Below are 21,528 nucleotides of genomic sequence, written 5' to 3'. Positions count from 1 at the left end.
ATAAATAATGTCCCGCCCGGGCCATCGGTGACTCGTGGGAATCACTGAGTGCAGTGTCACCAAAAAAAATTAGAATTTTTTGTTTGTTTTTGTCACATTACAACTGAGGAAGCTAAAAAAAAATATTGTCAAAATGCACAACTAATAGTATGAGAAAATGATGACCTCACACAACTACCATAAAGACTGTTGTTACGATCCAACAGCTAGGGTCGGCTGGGTGTAGCAAAAACAACCAGTTGTTGTTGGTTTAGGCAAAGCAATTTATTGCTTGGTGGCAGATTTAACATAAAAGTGATCAAACAACGAAGAACAAGACAGGTGGATGTTGCTAAATCAAAGAACCAAATGAAACCATGGGCTAACAGAGTTTATAAGTTAGCTAAACAAAAACAAAGCAACTAAACTCCTCAGCCAGACCTAATCACAATAGCAGCACCCACCACAAATATCAGAAACTAATAGAAATTAGTGACTAGTGCACAGAATCAACTAAATAAAACTGGTGCCTCAAAACACACACATTTCCAATGAAACACAACACATGAATCACCACCGCTTAGTGGCTACGGAACACACACAAGGCACAAGTAGCTTCTCGCCTAGTTAGTCAGCTGCTAACATAAATTCCAGTCTTCACCGAGACTTGAGAACCTCTCAGTGAATTAGCAGCTGCTGACAGAAGCTTGACTTCCGGTTAGCCACCCCTCAGTGGCTACAGAATCTACAGAACTCACAAAACACAATTACACAAAGAGGCACCAGGGCGTACTGGTCACACTAAATCAAAGCCACCTCGACTGAGAGTTTAGTTGTAGGATTTATCCTCTCCAGGTGTGGTGATGGCTGTGACCTGTTGACTGAAGGTAGAGGGCCCAATCGGACAGGTCATGAGGTGGGGAGAACAAAGGCTGGAGTGCAGGTCTTCAACTCCAGGCTCATTAGCTGGGGTTCTGGAGAGGCTCTCAAACCAACCACAGTTGGGCCGACACATGCCATCTCCCCATACAAAGGTCCAAAAGAAATCCATCCCAGAAACAAGATGGCACACAGTCACTTGTGGCTGTAGCACTAGTAACTAGTAATACATAAGGAAGATTTATTTTTTTAAACAGCCAAGGAGTGGGGAATACAGTGCATGTTATATACATCCATGAGTTGAGTTTTCACCTAAATGTAGACGATGTACCAGCATGCAGCACAAATGTGTCCTCTTTTTGTTACTGTAAATAACATTACCACAGAAAAATCACATCATGCGCATAAAAATCAGGTAAACACAGGAAAACATGGGCTGCTTGTGAGAAATGTAACGTGGGTGTGTTAAACTGTGTGTCTGCGTTTGCTGCTCTGCCTGCTTATCTCAGTCAAATGTCACAAACAGGACTGTGGTCTGAAGTGTCTTGCTGCATTTGAAGTCGTCTTGAAAAAAATATTCTGCATTTGTCTCCATGCCAACGTGTTAATTCTGTGTGTAAAGAATCCTGAGCTACAACCGGCTGCGATGCATTCCGGTGAGGGCGTTCGATGGACTGAAATCTCTTCGTCTGCTGTGAGTATCTGATATGCCCTCATGCTGAGAAACGTTGTAAAGACAGTCTTTATTCTTTAACTGGTGTTAATGAACTGATCCATATTTTTAACATCCAAACTCTTTTCTGCATCTTTGTGGCCTTTCCTTAGGTCTCTCCATGGTAACGACATATCGCTGATCCCTGAGGGAGCCTTCAAAGACTTGTCATCGCTTTCCCACCTGTGAGTACAACACAGACATCGTTATTATTGTCTTACTCTGGAATGGAAGATTCCTTTTCACCTTGCAAAATTGCAAATTCAAGAAAAACACATTATCATCACCAAAGAGCCTTTTGTCTTCATCATCCAAAAGAAAAATGTCTGTTTAACGAGACTTTCTGTAAACATATGGAGCTACGAAACAACAAAAGTCCAATTTTTTTCTCCTTTACTCCTTTGTTACATTTTTATTTTACTCCTATATTCAGATATTTTATATGTAAATCAAGTGCTTCTCTATACAGTATGAGGGCATTCTAGACAACTTTCCTCCTCTACACTGTGTTATTCCTTGTAGCCAGTATTGCAAAGCTGTTTCTTCTCGTTATTTTCTTTGCTGAATAATAGATTTTGAAAGAAATCCGCTAAACTGATTTACAGCAAAATCAGTTTTTACAGAAACTCCACTCCCACTGTGGCGAGGCCTCTGGTGCAGAAAGGCATAAATTGAGAATGTCATAAAGGCACATTCTGACAAGAAGCATATCAGACATATAAAGACTCCTGTGGAAAATAATAAACTGATGTAACTAAGCACTGAAAGACACTAAAAAACTGCTATTTTGCTCTGACTTCAGTTTACAGAGGATATCTTTGGTGCACGCTATCAGAAAAATACTAATTTTATATAAAGAATGCCATGTTTGTGGATGGAAATGAAGGATGACACCTGAGTCACCTGATGACAGGAGAGACATTGAGGGGGTAACGGTGTCCAGGACGTTCACTAACATCAGCACCATGGAGAGCTCTCCTCACAGGCTGCTGCTTTTTTCTGATGTCCAAGTTGTAGAAGCTGCAGATCACAGAAAAGGACCCTAATATCATACAACAGCCCTGTGACTGACTCTAAGGTCCTTTCTGTCTATTGCAACAGATCAGTCAGTGGCACTTACGTGAAGGAACTGACCATTTATACCAAACGGCTGCACAGTTATATTTAGCAGCAAAGGCTCTGCTATTCGAAGGAGCTCTTAAAAACACTGAGCAGCAACATGGATTCACCAGAAAGAACTGGTCACATCTATAAACATATGCTTGGCATATTCAAAAGGTCAAAGGTCACCTTTACTGTGAGATCATAATTTTATGCAAAAACACTGTTTTGGACATTATTCAACGCCGTAACTTGGGACTAAAGGGGAGATGATGCTCAGATACTGAACTGATTTAATACATCTGTGCTGCAGGGTTGAACATGTGTGTGAAGCATCCGCACTTTAGAATTTGTTGCAACATCCGTATTTGAAGCCTTGTATATCCCCTTAACGCTGATCATCGCAAATTTGCATCATTCCGCTTGCATTCAGACTGCAGCCGAGGTAGTACATCCATTCCCCCGGGTATATGCGGGTTTGTGCATATTCAGTATGTACCAAGGAACCTTTTGGAAGCACTGGTCTCTCATAGGAGCAATTGGAGTGGGACCTAAATTATTATATATCTGTTATTATTATTATTGTATATCTAGTCTACAGTATGTGCTATAGACAAATTAACAATCTCCACTTAATTTAGCACCAGCTTGAATCCAGAAACACAATTAATTATTTTTTTTATATAGCTATAAATAAATTCAGGGGTCAAGAGGATATACTGTCATGGCTACAACTTTGTGTTCTGTCAGAATCTGCTTTTTTTTGGTCAAACATGTGATTACACAAAAGGAATTTGACTGCATTTGCTGTCTTTCAGTGAAGTTCCACACGTCATAGTCTGTACATTGTGTATTATACAACAGAATGAATGGATCGGTGAAATTCCCCAGTGAGGGATCAATAACGTTTATCTTATCTTATCTTATCTTATCTTATCTTATCTTATCTTATCTTATCTTATGAGACATAAAGTCAGTAATCCTGGTATTTTAGCTTTGTACTAGTTAGTTAGTTTTTATTTCATTCATTAAAAAAAGATATGAAAAAACAAAAAAAAACACTTCAATACAAAAACAAAAAAATTCCAAACTTCTGAATGAAAGGGAGTAGAAAGTAGAATAAACTCATGCAATCTGCCCTTTTATATCAAACAATCAGTTTATATTGAGCATTAAAACAACAGACAAAGTGATGGCCTGCACAGCCACTCTCACTCATATCAGAGTTTTCTCTCATAGCAAACACTATGATATTCTTATTTAATTTCTTTGTATTTTAATAATGTGCTGGTTTTAATTTCGTTTTTAAATCTTGTGTGTGATTCAGATTCTTGGATACTACAACACACTTGATAGAAAATTTGAAACAATTTCACTTTCCTGAGCTCTCTCTGAATACGACTAAACTGTGTTCTTATTTTTCCGTCCATCTGACTGGCAGGGCTCTGGGTGCCAACCCTCTGTACTGTGACTGCCACATGCAGTGGCTGTCAGACTGGGTGAAGAGCGGCTACAAGGAGCCCGGCATCGCTCGCTGTGCTGGGCCCGGTGACATGACCGACAAACTGCTCCTCACCACACCCTCCAAGAAGTTCACCTGCACAGGTAAAGGCACACTGTCACACACACACACACACACACACACACACACACACACACACACACACACACACGCACACACACGCACACACACTGTCACACACACACAGGAGCCCAGGAACACATGCACATAGCAGCACATTCAGAAACACAGTTGTATGTAAAATATGCTTTAACCCTCTGAACCTCAAGCAGTTTTTCTGATGCTGTGGGCTCATTTTTCACTACAATATAAAGTCCCACACCTCCACAGAAACAGCACAACAATGACTAGAGGGAATGATTTCTCAAACATGTCTTTTTGCAGCATAACACAGTTGTAATGCCATAGTTTATAAATAACACAAGCAGACTTGTTTTTATTTACAAAAATGAAAAAGACATGGAGCAACAACATTTTTGTCCACAATCGTGCCCAGCACTGAGGAAAATGGTGGCTTTATACACCACAGACGTACTTTTCTTCTGTCTGCTCAATGTGAACAGCCTGCAGTTCAACCAGAAAGTTCCAAACTTTTTTTGTCATGGGACTTTTCGGTCATACATGAATTGCTACTTGCTTTACAGTTGTATTTAGGAGTTTGGATTTTTATGTTTTTAAGGAGTTTGGTTAGAAAACATGATTTATTTTTGGCTGTTTTTTAAATGACATTTTAAGCTTTGATGTGAGTATTTTGCGCGACGAACCGTCATTTTAGAAAGTTGAAAATCCGATTCTTCTGTCTGTTTTTACAATTTTCACCTCTGATAAATGGTGTAATTTTGTTAATTTTTACAAAACAACATACCTTTCAAACCCATCAGTGGGTTTTTGAAGTTCAGAGGGTTAATAGGTGTCCAAAAACAAAACAGTTTACATACACTACTGTTCAAAACTTTGGGGTCACGTAGAAGTGTCCTTATTTTTGATAGAAAAGCTTTTTTTTTAAATGAAGATAACATTAACTTAATCAGAAATACAGTCTAGACATTGTTAATGTGGTGAATGATTATTCTTTATTCGGATTTTTAATAGAATATCTCCATAGGGGTACAGAGGAACATTTCCAGCAACCATCACTCCTGTGTTCTAATGCTACATTGTGTTAGCTAATGGTGTTGAAAAGCTAATTGATGATTAGAAAACCCTTGTGCAGTTACGTTAGCACATGAATAAAAGTGTGAGTTTTCATGGAAAACATGATATTGCCTGGCTGACTTCAAACTTTTTTGTAAAGTACATACTTTGAAGAAAAACAAACAGTTATTATGCTGTGTCAACAAACATACAGACACTTGATGGGGACTCCTAGAGGAGACCACAAGTTGCCATTTACAAATTTATTGGTTTCTAAAAAAAAATGTATATTCCAAAAAAACAAGAAATTCTCCTAGGAAAATCAAATCAGCCTAGTTTAAACTTTGCTTGAGCATGATTGTTGACCTTAACCTTTACACCTTATTATATCACATTAACTCTGAATACATGACTGAAACCTATTTTTGACCTAATCTAACTGACGCACTGTAGAAGTCCCCGGGCCTTGTGGTTTTCTGGTGCCAGGTAAAGTAGCCAATCATATCCCAGTACTTTCTCTTTATTCCTCAGTTCCCCAGTTTGAGATGTTCCCAGCCCAGTTTTCCTCATCCTGTGAACCCTGACCGGACTGAACCGCTCTGCTCCCCTTTCAGTCCTAATGTTCTGACCAGCGTTGTGTGTTCTGATTGCTAAATGTTCTGTCATCACAGTTGGGGATATGTGCGTCTCCTGTACATGCTGTGGTCCTGCATTAAAAATGTCATCTTTCTCCTTTATAACCCAGAACCATGTCTGCAAGGTTACTTTAAACATTCACACACACTAATCTTACAGGATATTATGCGAATATTGTGCTTTTTTTTTTCATTTTTATTCACCAATTGTGTTTTTTAATTTAAAGTGAACTGAATTTCTACAGTTTTTCATTATTCCAATTGCAATTTCAGAAACCTACTTAAACATATAGCACGACAAACCACCCTTATGTAGAAAAAGATGACATCTAAAGTTTATGCAGATGCCTAACAATGTACAGTCGTCTGAATGTGTGTAACTCTAACTCGTCTTACTCCCATAAATGCAGATTTTTACATCATGTTAATCATCTCTCCTGTGCGTGTGTCTTGTTTGTGTGGGTTGGTGCATCACACAGGCCCAGTGGATATGAGTATCCAGGCTAAATGTGAGCCCTGCCTGTCCAACCCCTGCAAGAACGACGGCACATGCGCCAATGACCCGGTGCACTACTACCGCTGCACCTGCCCGTACGGATTTAAGGTACACACACCACAGAAAGGCTGCTATTCACCTGCTCAGGCCTTTTTTCTTAATGTCACACTTGTATAGAAAACTGCTTCTTTCCTCCAGTCGTCAGTTCAACCCTCTGATTTTATGTGCACATTCGCTGTGGGCTCATTTTTCTGCAATATAAAGTCCTTCACCTCTATGGAAACAGCACAAACACGGGCAAAATTACAGAGAAAAAATCTCTTTTGCCCAGCATGACACAGTTATAATACCAGACATCATTAAAAACAAATAAAGATGAATTTCTTTGGTTCTTAATTTTACCTGGAATACTTTTAAAACCTGGAATCGACATATTCAACATTTTTCCAAGTCGCCACAGGTGTTACGGACATGGGGGAAAAAAAGAAGAAATGTAAGCTCTACATACTGTAGATATTTTACTATTTAAATTTGATTTTCTTTCCATATTTTCTCCTCTCTGCTCTGTGTAAACACAGCCTGCCTTTCAGCAGAGTTCAGCTGAAGAGTCTCTGAATTTTGTTACATAATTGTTGGTTGTAACTGAGTCACTAATGGTTCCTCGATTGCACCAGGGACAGCAGGCTCTTTTATTGTTTTTTTACAGAATCTGTTCACTGCAAACAGTATATTTTTGGCAAATATTTGAGAGAAGCATGTAGAATGCTTGAGTTTTGATGGAATTGTTTTTAGATTTTTTAAATTTTCACATCCAACATTAGTTCACGGAGTGTCAAAAAGCAAAAATTCTGCTCAAGAATAATGTTCTGAATGATGTGATTTTTGATGTTTTACCAAAATAAATAACCTGCCTTTCAAACCCACTTTTGGTGTCCAGCGGATTGACGCCTTACGGATGGACACTCGTATACTACAAATACGCAGACACAAAGGCATTTTAAGTGTTGAATGATGAATGTATTTCTGAATGTTTTGGGTGAAGAGACAGCTGCTGCGATACTGGGCGGTTGCAGGAAGCTGTTGTTCTTTGAAAGCACTAAACGTGTGTGTGTGTGTGTGTGTGTGTGTGTGTGTGTGTGTGTGTGTGTGTGTTTGTGTGTGTGTGTGTGTGTGTGTGTGTGTGTGTGTGTGTGTGTGTGTGTGTGTATGTGTGTGTGTGTGTGTGTGTGTGTGTGTGTGTGTGTGTGTGTGTGTGTGTGTGTGTGTTTGTGTTTCCATGCAGGGCCAAAACTGTGAGGAGCCGATTCACGCCTGCATCAGTAACCCCTGCCAGAACGGAGGAACTTGCCATCTGAAGGAAGGAGAAGGGAACAACTTCTGGTGAGACTTTGAAAACATGTACTTTTCTTTTTACAACCTGGTTAGTTTTGGCTTTTACTGTTTAACTGATGGGGCTGCACAGTGTCTCAGTGGTTAGCACCGTCACCTTGCAGCTAGGAGATCCCTGGTTCATGTCCCTGGCCTGGAATCTTTCTGCATACGTGGGTTTTGTCCGGGTACTCTGGCTTCCTCCAAAAGTCCAAAAACATGCTGAGGTTAATTGGTAACTCTAAATTATCCGTAGGTGTTAATGGGTCCCTTGGCTTCACCCAAAGTCAGCTGGGATTGAATTGGTCTGAATGTGGCCTCTGAACTAAAATGAGTTTGGCAGCTCTGCTTTTGAGCCTTCCAACCTAATTGTTGTAGAGCTTCTTTGATATTAAAGCGCCTTGTCGAGTAGTTTTCTGAGTTATTCAGCTCAGTGGTGGCTGTAAATTAACACTTAGAGACAAGGTCAAGAACCCTTAAGACTTTCCCATGAATGTGACCACTTGGGTGCACTGATTTAAAGGGGAATAAGAGGAGCAGAGGTGATTGGCTGCAAGTGACACCAGTCATTAACCTTGTGACACATCCAGTAATAATACAGATGCTGGATTCTTCCCTGTCCTCAGCTATTTAAGCATTTATAGACAAGTGAAAACAATACTACATGAGGCAGTTACAGTTAGCATGAGGTAAAGTTACAATCAGAGTTTGGTGTTCAGACCTAAAAAAATATACACAAGATTGTAAAAAATAACTTTTACACTGAGTTTGGTTCAATAACTGTTATTGTGGTCACAGTAAATCGCAACACAAAACTCTGTCTGAAGTTCATATTTTGAAAAAAATTGCTTTTATTCTCCTCACATATTCCCACATATTTTTTTCTTTTAATAGATTTTCTAATTCGTGCACTTGAGGAAATTAATCTTTGTGACAATTGATTCTTTTTTCATTGTTGCCTGAAACTAAAACATCTTTCTGTGTATCTGAACTGTTATAAAGAAACATAATACAGGAACATCCAGGTGTAGTTTGCACCGGGTAAGGTTTACAGTGTGGTTTCAGATGTTTTCGAAGATAAAAACATTAAAATACAAACAAAAACGTTAAATTGCAGCCAACTAAAGTAACAGTGTGTAGTATTTTAATTTTATCAATGACTGTATCTGTTTGAAGGGATAAAGTCATGTTTTCTACCCCTGCAGCTACAAAAACACAAACCTGAATATTCTTTTATGTTTACCTAAAAATAAAACATTTTAGCACAAACCTGCAGGCTCCATCTAAAAACAAAGCTGTGGCGGTCAGACATGAGACATGAAGTGATTATTGAGAACACAGTGGAAGACAAAGCAGCTGATCTGTGGATCTTCTGCAGATAACTCCATCAGTGGTGCTGCGCCGCTAATGAGAGGTGGCAATGAATTTACAGGAGCTAAATGGCTCAGGGGAGCGGTTCTGTTTCCACAGCATCTCTGAGGTGGACAGCCCTGCTGCGAGGATCGTCTTCTCTTCATTAGGCTGTTTAGTATTAACGGGAGGGGAGCTAACGCCTTTCTGCTTCCTCCAAGCACATTTTAACCACCCACACAGACAAAGAGACCAGCGGATATCACAGCTCCTCCTGTTTCTCTTCCTCTGTCTCTTTCTCTGTTTTGTTTCTCGTCAGTTTGTCCCCGTCTGTCTTCTGTATTTCCATCTCTGAATGCTTTCTTTTCCTTCTCCCGTGTAGGAGATGGAATATTCATTGTGAAGAGCTGTCGCTGACTATATAATGAGATATTAATCCACCCGAGTGTGTGCCGCATAAGAGCCCTTTATTAGACCCATAATATAGCACTCTGAATGTTGTGCGTGCGCGCGTGCGCAGTAATAAACCTGAGTAGTAGTTATGGAGTTGAGGCACGCTCACATTAACAGAATAATGACTCTCTACTGGGGATATGTAGCTGGAGCTGACACTGCTGTTACGTGCTGCATGCATGAATTGTGTGTGTGTGCGCACTCACGTATAGTTTGTCTTTCATGTCCAGAGGGCCCCAACATTTGGACATGGCCTCGATTAGAGCTGCAATGGTTTGTCAATTAGTTAAATCCACATAATATTAACTGCCAACTGTTTTGAAAATCAAATGATATTTTTTTTCATTTTTCAAACAAAAGTACAAAGTATTTGTTGGTCTCAGACACTCAAATGTGGTTGAATTTGTGCATTTGTTTCTTGTAAATTTTATTTTATCTATTTAACCTTCATTGATACAAGTAATCCTATTGATACACGGGGTTTCACTCTCAAGTGAGACCTGTCCTCAAAAAATATAACAAAACAGTATTAAGTCACTGATAAATGCTAAGGAACCTGTACTGGACAATATGACAATACAGTATAACACTGAGTTACAGACAGATAGACATGACAAAACACAACATAGTCATGAAAATGGATGTGCAAAAGTGCCAAGCAATGAAGTTAAAATGTATAAACACTAAGAAAAAGATCAAATCCTAAGAGATGATATTTCCATAGTTTTTAAGAGGCGTTTGAAGTCCACCAGGGGAATCAAGTTGGACAGCTCCACACTCTGCTGTAGTGAGTTCCAGGTTGAAGGAGCAGAGTAAGAAAAAGCTGTTTTGCTGAGCTCTTTCCGGACTGAAGGGAAGTGAAGTCCTGGGAACATAGACTAGGACTGAAGTTTTTACGTGACATGTAGAAGGATATGTGGGCAGCAGATGAAGGATGGATTTGTAAATGAAATTATAGCAGTGGAGAAGTCTGCACGTGGACGGTGATGACCGGTTAACCAAGGAGTACAAAGTGCAGTGATGTGTGAGAGGTTTACAGCCCATTATAAATCTAAGTGCTTCATGATTAAAAGCATCCAACAGTTTGAGAGAGTGGGTGGAGGCATTCATGTAAGCAATGTCTCCGTAATCAAGTACAGGCAAGAAGGTGGCAGTAACAAGCATAAATGAGCATAAATTCAACACTTTTGCTCTTTAAACTGTTGGTAAATTGAAATGTGACACTTTATGACATTAAATAAAACTGTTGGAAAATGTCACAGGTATGTTTCACTTTCTGACATTCAAGGGAATAACCAGCAGATATATTGATAACGGAAGTAACAGTTAGCTGCAGCCGTGTTCTGTCTGTGGCTCTACATGTGTTTTTCTCACCTACTTTTGGATGTGTGTGTCTCTATGATCTCAGGTGTGTGTGTCCTGAGGGCTTCGAAGGCGACACCTGTGAGATCAACATTGATGACTGTGAAGACAACGACTGTGAGAACAACTCCACCTGCGTTGATGGAATCAACAACTACACATGCATGTGTTCGCCAGAATACACAGGTAACACGGTTTGCAAACTGCATGAGGCCGCATGATGCCGACGTGTTTGCCCCGTTCTTCATCACCATTTTATTAAATAATACCCTGAACACACTGAACACAGAACTCTCCTTTAGAATTTTGTTATAGCCATCAGTTTTTGTCATTTCTTCTTTGTTTCTAGGTCAGTTTGGCGCGATCATTTACATGAATATATGAATATATAAACACTGTAGGCCTCGGCCACCACTGCCACAGAGAAGAGGCAAAAATCAGAGCGGCTGAAAACACAACACCTTAGTCACCGAAATGATCCAAAACTGACCCAGAATCTAAAACTGATTAAAGCTGTGTTTTCAGTTTTCACCTCAACCTTTCATTCTCAGCTTAATTTCTGAGCTCTTTGGCTGGATGTTTGGTCTGTCGGGCTACTGATCAGAAGGTTTAAGAACCAGCTGCTACTGTTGGGCCCCTGAGCAAGGCCCTAAACTATCTGCTCCAAGGGAAACCAACAGGGATATTCAGTGCTGCAGTGACACATAAAGGTTTCTTCTTCTCCATTTTCAGCAGAAAACCCGATATTTTCTTACACAGTTGTTTATTTACGGACAAAGCATGAACTCAATCTGCATTTTCCATCTACAGCGCTTCAACTTTCTTTTATTGAAATTTGTTTATAGGATAAATGAATGGGACTACCACTTCCAGAGAAAGAGTTACTGAAACATTTATACAACTACAGCTTACTTAACATACACTGAAAAAAATGTCTTTTCACGGTCATAAACTGCGCACAAGTCATATTGTATCTGACTAACACTGGTCTGTTGCTACATGTTTGTCAGCTTTTGCACTGTGCTTATCACCTCTGACTGCTAACCTTTGTGGCGGTGTTTTTTCTCTGTTTTTCTATGTTTTGCTGTCCTGTGTCTTTTCTCCCGTCTCGCTCTGCTTTCTGTCATCGGTCATCTTTTTTTGTGGTTGCAGCTGCTACCAATGAGGTGGAGAGAGGTTAGTCTGTTCTTCTCTCTGTGCTTTCTGTCCCTCTCTCCTTCCTTCCTTCCTTCCTTACTTCCATTCCTGACTTCCCTCATTTCCTGTGCTTTTTCTGTGCGCCCCAGAAATTTGACACCCAGTACCACCTCAGACTTCAACCTACTGTATGCAGTCATGCTCCATGTTAGCAGTGCATGTCTTTGATGTACAAACAGACGTTTGAGTTTGCAATTCGTCCTCTCAAATGGCTTCGCTGCTTCCTGCATACATGTAACGACCACTCCGGGTTGGATTTAGAGGAGGATGCTGCCAATATTCTATATTTTTGTAAATTTCAAAGCATCCCATTGAAAGCCTCAAACGAAATGTGTTTTTTCTGTCTCACAGTGCTTTATGTCCTTGTCCAGCCTGCTTTGTCTTCCAAAACGATACACTTTTATTTGCAAAAAGCCTCAGTAACTTCCTAAAACAGTGCAACACTGAAGTTCTTATCAAATTTTACTTGAAAAGGAGTAAATAGTGTACTTGGCGCTGGCTATTTTCAGCTGCAGACAGTGAGCATTTGCATGATTATATGTATAATAGACAGAAAGTAGTGTGTGTTTATCATATTGTCAGTTCGCACATTTTATAATAGTTATTTCTAAAGCTGTCCAGAGGTCGAAGGAATAGGTTTTAAAAGGAATGAAAGAATTTATTGTTAATTATGGTCTTTACTTTTGATTTGCTCGCATTAAGGAAAACACACAGTCTTATTTTCAGTCACATGATTTAACACAATGAGGGATGCAGCCTAAAACCTAATATATACTCTACAATGTATCACTAAGTAATACAGTCTCGATTAGTATTTTTTGTGTTGAACTTGCCACATTGTTTCATATAGTGCAATAACACGTATTTGCATGAATAAATTAGATAAAAGTTCATAAAAATAAGAAAACAATCAACAAATCTCAGTCTTTTGAATACAAATCTGCAGTTCTATTAATCCTACAAGTCCTTCCAGCATTTAAACGTATAAATCTAAGAGGCCAATAAAGAGGAGACCGTATGAGAGGATTTTCAGATAAAAATAAAAGAAAATACGTGACATTGCCACTGGAATAGAAGCTCAAAAGCACAAACATGCACACACAGGTCTCCCATCCATTCACACCCATTGTCACTGATCCCTGAAGGGTTTTGTAATTATTCCCAGAGTTGTCAGGAGTATTGGTTTATTCCCCGATGCCTCATCAGGGATTCATTTGGAGTTCAGAGTTTGGGGAGCATCAGGATACACTCTGGAATATCATCAGGAATATGACATTCCCAGCGATGAGATCATTTATCAGACCACTGTGTTGGTCGTGGCCACAAGAGAGTCATCCATCATCAGAGTGCACGCCAATGCAACACAAGCTTACACGCACACACACTTCGACGTGTGCAGCACAGACACAAACAATGCAGTACACACACACACACACACACACACACACACACACAAATACTGTGTTTTTCTATCATTGTGGGGACCTACCATTGACTCCCATTCATATCTAACCCCTAACCCTTACCCTAACCTTAACCTTAACCCAGACCAAAACAATGCCTAACCCTAAAGAAACTTTTTTTGCACTTTTACTTTTTTCAGTAACAACAACACGGCCAAGAAAACACCGTTTCCCCCCGTGGGGACCTCATTTTTGGTGACACGAGTCCCCACCTATATAGCACATAGTCAGGTTGAAGTCCCCACCAGTACAGATAAACACGTACACACGTACACACACACACACACACACACACACACACACACATACACACACACACACTTAAACAGTGCAATACACACTGTTAGGAAGTTAGAGCTGGACAATATTGATGTGTTTCCTATTGTAATTTCACTTTATCGCTAATGCTAATCAATATTGAAAAGGTGTTGAAATGATTTGTGCGTGTTTGTGTGTCTCCGTGTGTTTGTGCGTCTGTGTTTGTGTGTGTGTGCTCCTAGGGGAACTGTGTGAAGAGAAACTGGACTTCTGCGCCCCAGAGCTGAACCCATGTCAGCACGACTCAAAGTGCATTTTGACCCCTCAGGGATACAAGTGAGTGGATTGGACACACACACACACACACACATGTACACACACAGACACACACATGTATACACACATATACACAATGTGTAAATGCAGAGTTAGTAGAATTAGCAATGTTTCTTGTTTCTCTCCCGAAGGACTTGCATTCCTAAAATTTTCACATTGAAATAAATGAGTTGCTGATTTCGCCTGCAGAGATAAGCTGTGTGTGTGTGTGTGTGTGTGTGTGTGTGTGTGTGTGTGTGTGTGTGTGTGTGTGTGTGTGTACTTGTTTCTGCTATACCGGTGGGGACTTTGACCTGACTATTTGCTATAAAGGTGGGGACTTGTCTTACGGTAGGGACCTAAAATGAGGTCCCCACGGGTGGCAACACCGTTTTCTTGGCCATATTGTTGTTAATAAAAAATGTAAAAGTGCAAAAACGTTTGTTTAGGGTTAGGCATTGATTTGGTGATGGTTAAGGTTAGGGTAAGGGTAAGGGTTAGGAGTTAGATATGAATGGGAGTCAATGGTAAGTCCCCACCGGTATAGAAAAACAAAAACTGTGTGTGTGTGTGTGTGTGTGTGTGTGTGTGTGTGTGTGTGTGTGTGTGTGTGTGTGTGTGTGTGTGTGCGTGTGTGTGTGTGTGCGTGTGTGTGTGTGTCTGGAGGAGAGGTGTAAACAGTGTGGTGATTTTGGCTCCCTCATAAGGTTTCTGTTCAGATTTTATCTCAATCTTGTTTTAGTTTTCCTCCCTTGTAGTGTGTACTCTGGTCAATGTAATGTGTAATGTGTGTGTGTGTGTTTGCACTTCATCAGAGATTTGGAAGCATAATGTTGGAATCAGGACTGTGTATGTGTATGTGTGTGTGTGTGTTGTCTCATGTCCCTCCAGACTGTCTGGGTCAAGATAGAATCGGCATGTTTTCCTTTTAGTGTTAAACTCCCGTCACACACAGTTAGACCAAACTGAACCTCAGGCAGATTGTTTGTGTGTCATCACAAAAAGCAAATTAAAATCCGCCCATCAACAAGCATTTTCTTTTCTGCATGTTTGTACATTTTAGGTGTGAGTGCACACCAGGTTACGTGGGTGAACACTGTGAGCTGGACTACGACGACTGCGAAGAGAACAAGTGTCAGAACGGAGGTCAGTGCATCGATGCTGTGAATGGATACACCTGCGTCTGTCCAGAGGGATACAGGTGAGCTGCAACAGTGTATGGAACTGTTTTTGCAGTGCATGTTTACTTCGTTTTTTAATACTGAGCTTGTTCGCTCCCACTGGGGAAACTTCTACCAGATTTAAATACTTTTTAATTGGTGATTTTTCCAAATTAAAGTGTCAACATTTGTTTGACCCTTTCTTTTTAATGTGTTTTGCTGTTGGCCAATTAAAACATTTCTCCTTCTTACACCAGGATACATGTGTATACTTTGTTTATGATAATGGAGGAGCTCCCCCTTGTGTTCATTGTCAGTTACTGAGACAGACACATTATTTTGGGAATTTGATAAGGTACACTTTGGATATCTGGATTAAGATAAGACAGAAAGAAGCACAAGAATTATAAAAAAGGACAACAGGGCTAGAAAATAAAGGTACAGTGGTGAAAAAAAGTTTTTGGACAGAGCAATATTTGTGAAATATTGCATTAAGAATCACTCTTAGTTCTTCAAGTGCAATTTCTTTTAGTACAATCATAGCCACAATACAAAGCAAATCCAAAAAAAAATACATTAAAAACTTAAAATTGATTGATTCCATAAAAATATGAAATTTTGACTGTTGGGTCATTTTGGTAGAGTTTAGTTTTTTTAGTTTTTCAATGAGGGCTGCACAGTAGGGTAGTGGTTAGCACTTTTGCCTTGCAGCAAGAAGATCTCCGGTTCAAATCCCGGCCTGGGCCTGGGATCTTTCTGCATGGAGTTTGCATGTTCTCCCTGTGCATGCGTGGGTTTTCTCCGGACACTCCGGTTTCCTCCCAGTCCAAAAATATGCTGAGGTTAATTGATTACTCTAAATTGTCCGTAGGTGTGAAAGTGAGTGTGATTGTCTGTCTGTATATGTAGCCCTGTGACAGACTGGCGACCTGTCCAGGGTGTCCCCTGCCTTCACCCGAGTCAGCTGGGATAGGCTCCAGCCCCCCACGACCCGAGTGAGGATAAAGCGGTGTATAGAGGATGGATGGATGGATAGTTTTTCAATGAAATGTCATTTGTGTTTGTTTGTGTCTGTCTAATGCAGAAACACCTTTTGAAACATAAAAAACTAATATTTCATGTTATTATTTGAGATTGTGTAAAAGAAAGGGTGTCTGAAAACTTTTTTCACCGCTGTATAATAATTGAAAAAGTCTCACAGAGACAATATACCAGGCATTGGAGAGTGAAACTATGAATATCTTCAAAGCTTTCATGTTAGTGTGTTCAGGGTTTGATTTATTCTTGAAATTTCTACTTGTTTTCAAATCTCAAGCGTCCAACTGTCTTTGAAAGCAACAAAGATGAGTGTCTCTACACCTAAATTGGAGCAAAAAAATGACAACATGTCAGCAGTGATAGACTACTAGTGTCAAGAAAGCACAACAAACAGGTTGTTGAGGGCATTCTGACTCAGTGTGTTTCAGTTTCAGGTGTATTCACTGTATCCGATGTGAATGTGTGTGTTGCAGCGGATTGTTCTGCGAGTTCTCTCCCCCGATGGTTCTTCCTCGCACCAGTCCCTGTGACAACCACGAGTGCCTGAATGAGGCGCAGTGCGTCGTCGTGGGAACCGACCCCCGCTGCCAGTGTCTCCACGGCTACGAGGGCGAGCGCTGCGAGACGCTCGTCAGCGTCAACTTCGTCAACCGCGAGTCCTACCTGCAGCTTCCCTCCAGTCTCCTCTCTCCACAGACCAACATCAGCCTGCAGGTACTCACTCAGCCCAACACTCTTCACTTTGTATATTTTAACCTCATGCTGCGCTGTACTTCTACTTCACTATATTACAGGTGAAAATACTACGGTTCTTACTCAGTATGTTAAGATTTTAACAACTTTCCTGGCTTATGACCCTGTATGGAAATTATTGTCATGCTGTAGATGTCTGAGTGTTATCAGTTCCACCAAAGTGAGACTTCCCATCTAAACTCATTTAATTAAAGTATATAATTAATGATTTTTGAGGCACAAATGATTCAATATTTCACAATAAAGCAAAGAGAGAATAAAGTTGTTTTTTACGTGGATATAAATTAATTTTATGTAGCTTTTCTTCTTTCACATCCTGTACTCTGTAAACCACAAACAGTTTTCCTGAGTTTTGTTTTCTCACAAATTGAAAAATCCCAAAATATACATGTACAACATTTTCCCAAGTTCCCACGAAAATCAGAATCAGAATCAGAAAAGCCTTTAATGCCAAGTGAGTTCACACACATAAATCTGCTTAATTGCTTAGTTTGCACATATACTATTGATATTTTGCTACCTAAATGTTTAATTTATTTTCACACTTGTCTCCCCTCTTCTTTGTGTAAACACAGCCTGCAGTTCAGCCTATCCATCCATCATCTATACACCGCTTAATCCTCATTCGGGTTGTAGGGGGCTGGAGTCTATCCCAGCTGACGTCCACTCTAAATAGGTCACCAGTCTGTCACAGGGCTACATATACAGACAAACAATCACACTCACATCCACACCTACAGACATTTTAGAGTTTCCAGTTAACCTCAGCATGTTTTTGGACTGTGGGAAGAAGGTGAAGTACCCAGAGAAAAGCCACACATGCACAGGGAGAACATGCAAACTCCATGCAGAAAGATCCCGTAGCTGCAAGGCGAACATGCTAACCACCTAGCCACTGTGTAGCCAAAGTTCAGGCTAGTTCAGCTGAAAATTTATGAGTTTTTTGTTAAGTGACTTTGGATCACAGCTACTTATAGGTTCATGGCAACGCAGTCAGATATCTTTGGAGTGCAGACTTTTATTTTAATTTTCTTTTTTTAACAGAATGGGATTAAAGCAAACTAGAAATCTTTTATGAATTTTCAAATGAGATATGTAAAGTAATGTGATGTTGCTGAAATGTGATAACTTTAAGCTTAGAGTTGCTTAAATTTCTTGACTAAATTATCATGTCACAGATGAGTAGTTAAAAGACCATCTTTAAGTTCAAAATCTGAACAAATGGTGGATTTTTTTTGTAAAGGTAGCCTAGCTTTTAAACTTGTGAGCGGATTTTAGGGTTGAGAAAGTCACAGAAAGACCCCTTAAAATATATATTGTAGTTTCTTTCTCTAGAGGGATTGTCCTCAAGACAGAAAACCCCTTGAATAAAATACCAAACTTTATATAAAATATTTCAAACAAGTTCTAATCTGAGCACACTAAAATTCTGCTGAACATACAGTCTTATAATGTAATACATAAGTCACAGGGGCCACACAATAAGCACTTTCACTTTATATTTTAAAGCATCTATAAGTAGTATTTTTCTATGATAACAATGTATCAGATGACATTGTAAAAGGGTTCACACACCCACAGAGAATGATCAAGAGGAATCTGCAGCTCAGCTTTATGGAGTTTTATAACCTTCCTGTGTTGGTTCACTTGCACTCAAACTCTCATAAACGGACAGTCAGTCACTAGCAGGAGAACGTAGTGGAGCACTTAGCAGCTAAAGAGCATCAGGAGGTGACAGATCAAAGCCACAAACTGTAAAAACAGAAAGCATTTTCAGATTTTTGAGTTTCTGACAGTCCTTGAACTACTCATCTGAAAGCAGTGTGTGGGAAAATTCCTTAAATCTAACGTTGTAAGTTATGGGATTTAATCAAACTCGCTTGTTTTAATTAAAAATGCACCAAGAATAAATTGTTTGCTCTAATCACATTTATTCTGAGACCTTCAGTGGCTTGATAAAAAATCAGGAGTTTGTAATGAAACCAGTTAGCTATCTGTAGCATGTAGAGCCACCATTTTTTCATAATAATACATTTTATTTGTATTATTTATTTATATTATTTGTCTTCTGGACACCCAAGGACACTTTACAGTAAAAACAAACACAACAAAATAGATGAAAACCATACAAAAAGATAAAAAGCATACATAAAGATAAAAAGCATACATAAAAGAAAATATTGGCAGCACATGTGGGCACTTGGAAAATGTTGTACATGTTGATTTCAGTTCTGCACAGTGGTTTGGTGGTGAGCACTTTAGCCTCCCAGCTAGAAGATCCCCGGTTTGCATTTAGTTCTTTCTGCATGGAGTTTGCATGTTCTCATTGTGCATGCATGGGTTGTCTCTGGATACTCCGGCTTCCTCATACAGTCCAAAAATATGCTGAGGTTAATTGATGATTCTAAATTGTCTGTAGGTGTGGATGTGAGTGGATTGTTTGTCTCTATGTGTAGTCCTGTGATAGACTGGTGACCTGTCCAGGTGTCCCCTGCCTTTGCCCTAAGTCAGCTGGAATAGACTCCAGTCCCCCAATTAAGTGGTGTATAGATAATGGATGTTGAATCTAGGTTCCTACATTTTTGTAAAATGCATTTTATTTGAAAAGAAATTCAACTTTTTTGTGCCTGTTTCAGTTCTCTCTAGCACTGTTTACATTCAACTGAAGCGCAGGAATTTATGTTGCAGTAAAAAATGAATCCACAGTGAATGAAAATGTGACAGGAGCAAAAAACAACCACAAACTGTTCATAATTCAGAGGGTTAAATATATTTTAAAGGGAATAGCTATTTGTAGTTACAGTACTTACAGTTCCACTGTCGGACGTCACTTACATGGACCTCCTGCTATGTTTTCAGATTGCTACAGATGAGGACTCTGGCGTATTGTTGTATAAGGGGGACAATGATCACATTGCCATGGAGCTGTACAGAGGACGTCTAAGGGTCAGCTACGACACCGGATCCTATCCTCCTTCTGCTATATACAGGTACATGCACATAAAGCAGAAACAGCACACTGCCTGACGGCGCTTTCACATGATGGATGATGGAAATGCTCAGACTGAATTCCTCCATCCTCTCTCTGGCAGTGTGGAGACAGTGAATGATGGTAGCTTCCATGCTGTGGAGTTAGTCGCATCAGACCAGACTCTGTCTCTGTCCATTGATGGCGGGCCGCCCAAATCCATCAACTCCATCAACAAACAGTCCACACTCAACATAGATTCTCCTCTTTACCTGGGAGGTAAGGACTCCAGCACAGCAATAGATACGGAGTAGTTTTGTCAAGAAGCAGAAAATAAAATAAAAGTTTAAATAATGTCCTGATTATCATTGTTGGGAATGTGTGATAAGTATATTGTACTGAAAGAACAAAAGCTGTATTTTTAGCTGCACTCTTCACATTTATTTTTGGTCTAGCACCACATTTTTTGCATATTTATTCTTAAGTTGTCCTGCAGACAGCCAAAAATAGAAAAAAAGTGTTCTTATTTAAGTAAAGGCATAGACAGTTCCTAGCACTAAACATCAAACCACAAGTAACACAAATGTGCTTTTTGATCCTGATTTGAAACGTGAAGTGCACACAAATATCACTGGAAGTATCTTTAATCATATTTTAAAGTTTTGCTACAGTACATACATTTTTCTCAAAGAAATGGCTGCAGCTACATGCTTTTGTCCCTTCAATCAGCTTGATGATTCCATGACTCCTAAAGTACCGAAGAAAACACAAAGTGCACATTATTTAAAACACAGCAGCATGTGTTCCAGCTTAGATCAGAAAGTGAGAACACATCTTTAATCTGTTGTTTATTAGTTGATTTCTAGCAGATTTAAGTTTCTGTGATTGTTATTCCATCTGTCAGCACACTAGGACAAACACTAATTGATTCTTACTAATTTGTTACTCTTCTGATGTCTGCAGACATAATAGCTTAAACACGCTCTGATCTCTAAACGCTCTTTTATTGGTGCAGGGATGCCAGAGCGAGCCTCGGCCACAGGGGGTCTTTCTGCTTTGCAGCACAGCTCCGGCGGCCGCAACGGCACCAGTTTCCGCGGCTGCCTCCGTAACCTCTACATCAACGGGAAGCTCCAGGACCTGGGGGCCGGGTTGGAGCCGGGGACTTCAGGCTCGGGGGGTCTGCAGAGCACCACAAGACGGTGGCTGGGTCAGGGGGTGGAGCCAGGCTGCCAGCCCTGCCAGAGAGGCGCCTGCGTCCAGGGTGACTGCCACCCAATGGGTCACCGTGGCTTCACCTGCACCTGCCACCCAGGCTGGACGGGAGCAGTGTGCGACCAGCAAGTTAGCAACCCCTGCGATGGCAATAAGTGAGTGTTTTTCAT

The 21,528-nt window shown here is 40.1% G+C and overlaps 1 protein-coding gene across 1 annotated transcript in view; it reads left to right on the top strand.

Annotated features, from left to right (window-relative positions):
- Positions 1–21,528, top strand: part of slit2 (slit homolog 2 (Drosophila)) — a 110,463-nt gene that overhangs the window by 85,473 nt on the left and 3,462 nt on the right. The window contains 12 exon segments of the mRNA XM_051945770.1: positions 1,481–1,552; positions 1,684–1,755; positions 4,113–4,276; positions 6,442–6,566; positions 7,741–7,838; positions 11,038–11,177; positions 14,152–14,245; positions 15,288–15,425; positions 16,896–17,136; positions 20,035–20,165; positions 20,268–20,422; positions 21,159–21,513. Of these exon segments, the coding sequence (XP_051801730.1) occupies positions 1,481–1,552; positions 1,684–1,755; positions 4,113–4,276; positions 6,442–6,566; positions 7,741–7,838; positions 11,038–11,177; positions 14,152–14,245; positions 15,288–15,425; positions 16,896–17,136; positions 20,035–20,165; positions 20,268–20,422; positions 21,159–21,513 (1,785 nt within the window).

The sequence above is a fragment of the Acanthochromis polyacanthus genome, chromosome 3 (genome assembly GCF_021347895.1).
Source record: "Acanthochromis polyacanthus isolate Apoly-LR-REF ecotype Palm Island chromosome 3, KAUST_Apoly_ChrSc, whole genome shotgun sequence".
Taxonomy (NCBI): Eukaryota; Metazoa; Chordata; class Actinopteri; family Pomacentridae; genus Acanthochromis; species Acanthochromis polyacanthus.
The sequence above is the reverse complement of the archived record's forward strand: the minus strand, read 5'-3'. Positions and strand labels throughout refer to the sequence as shown.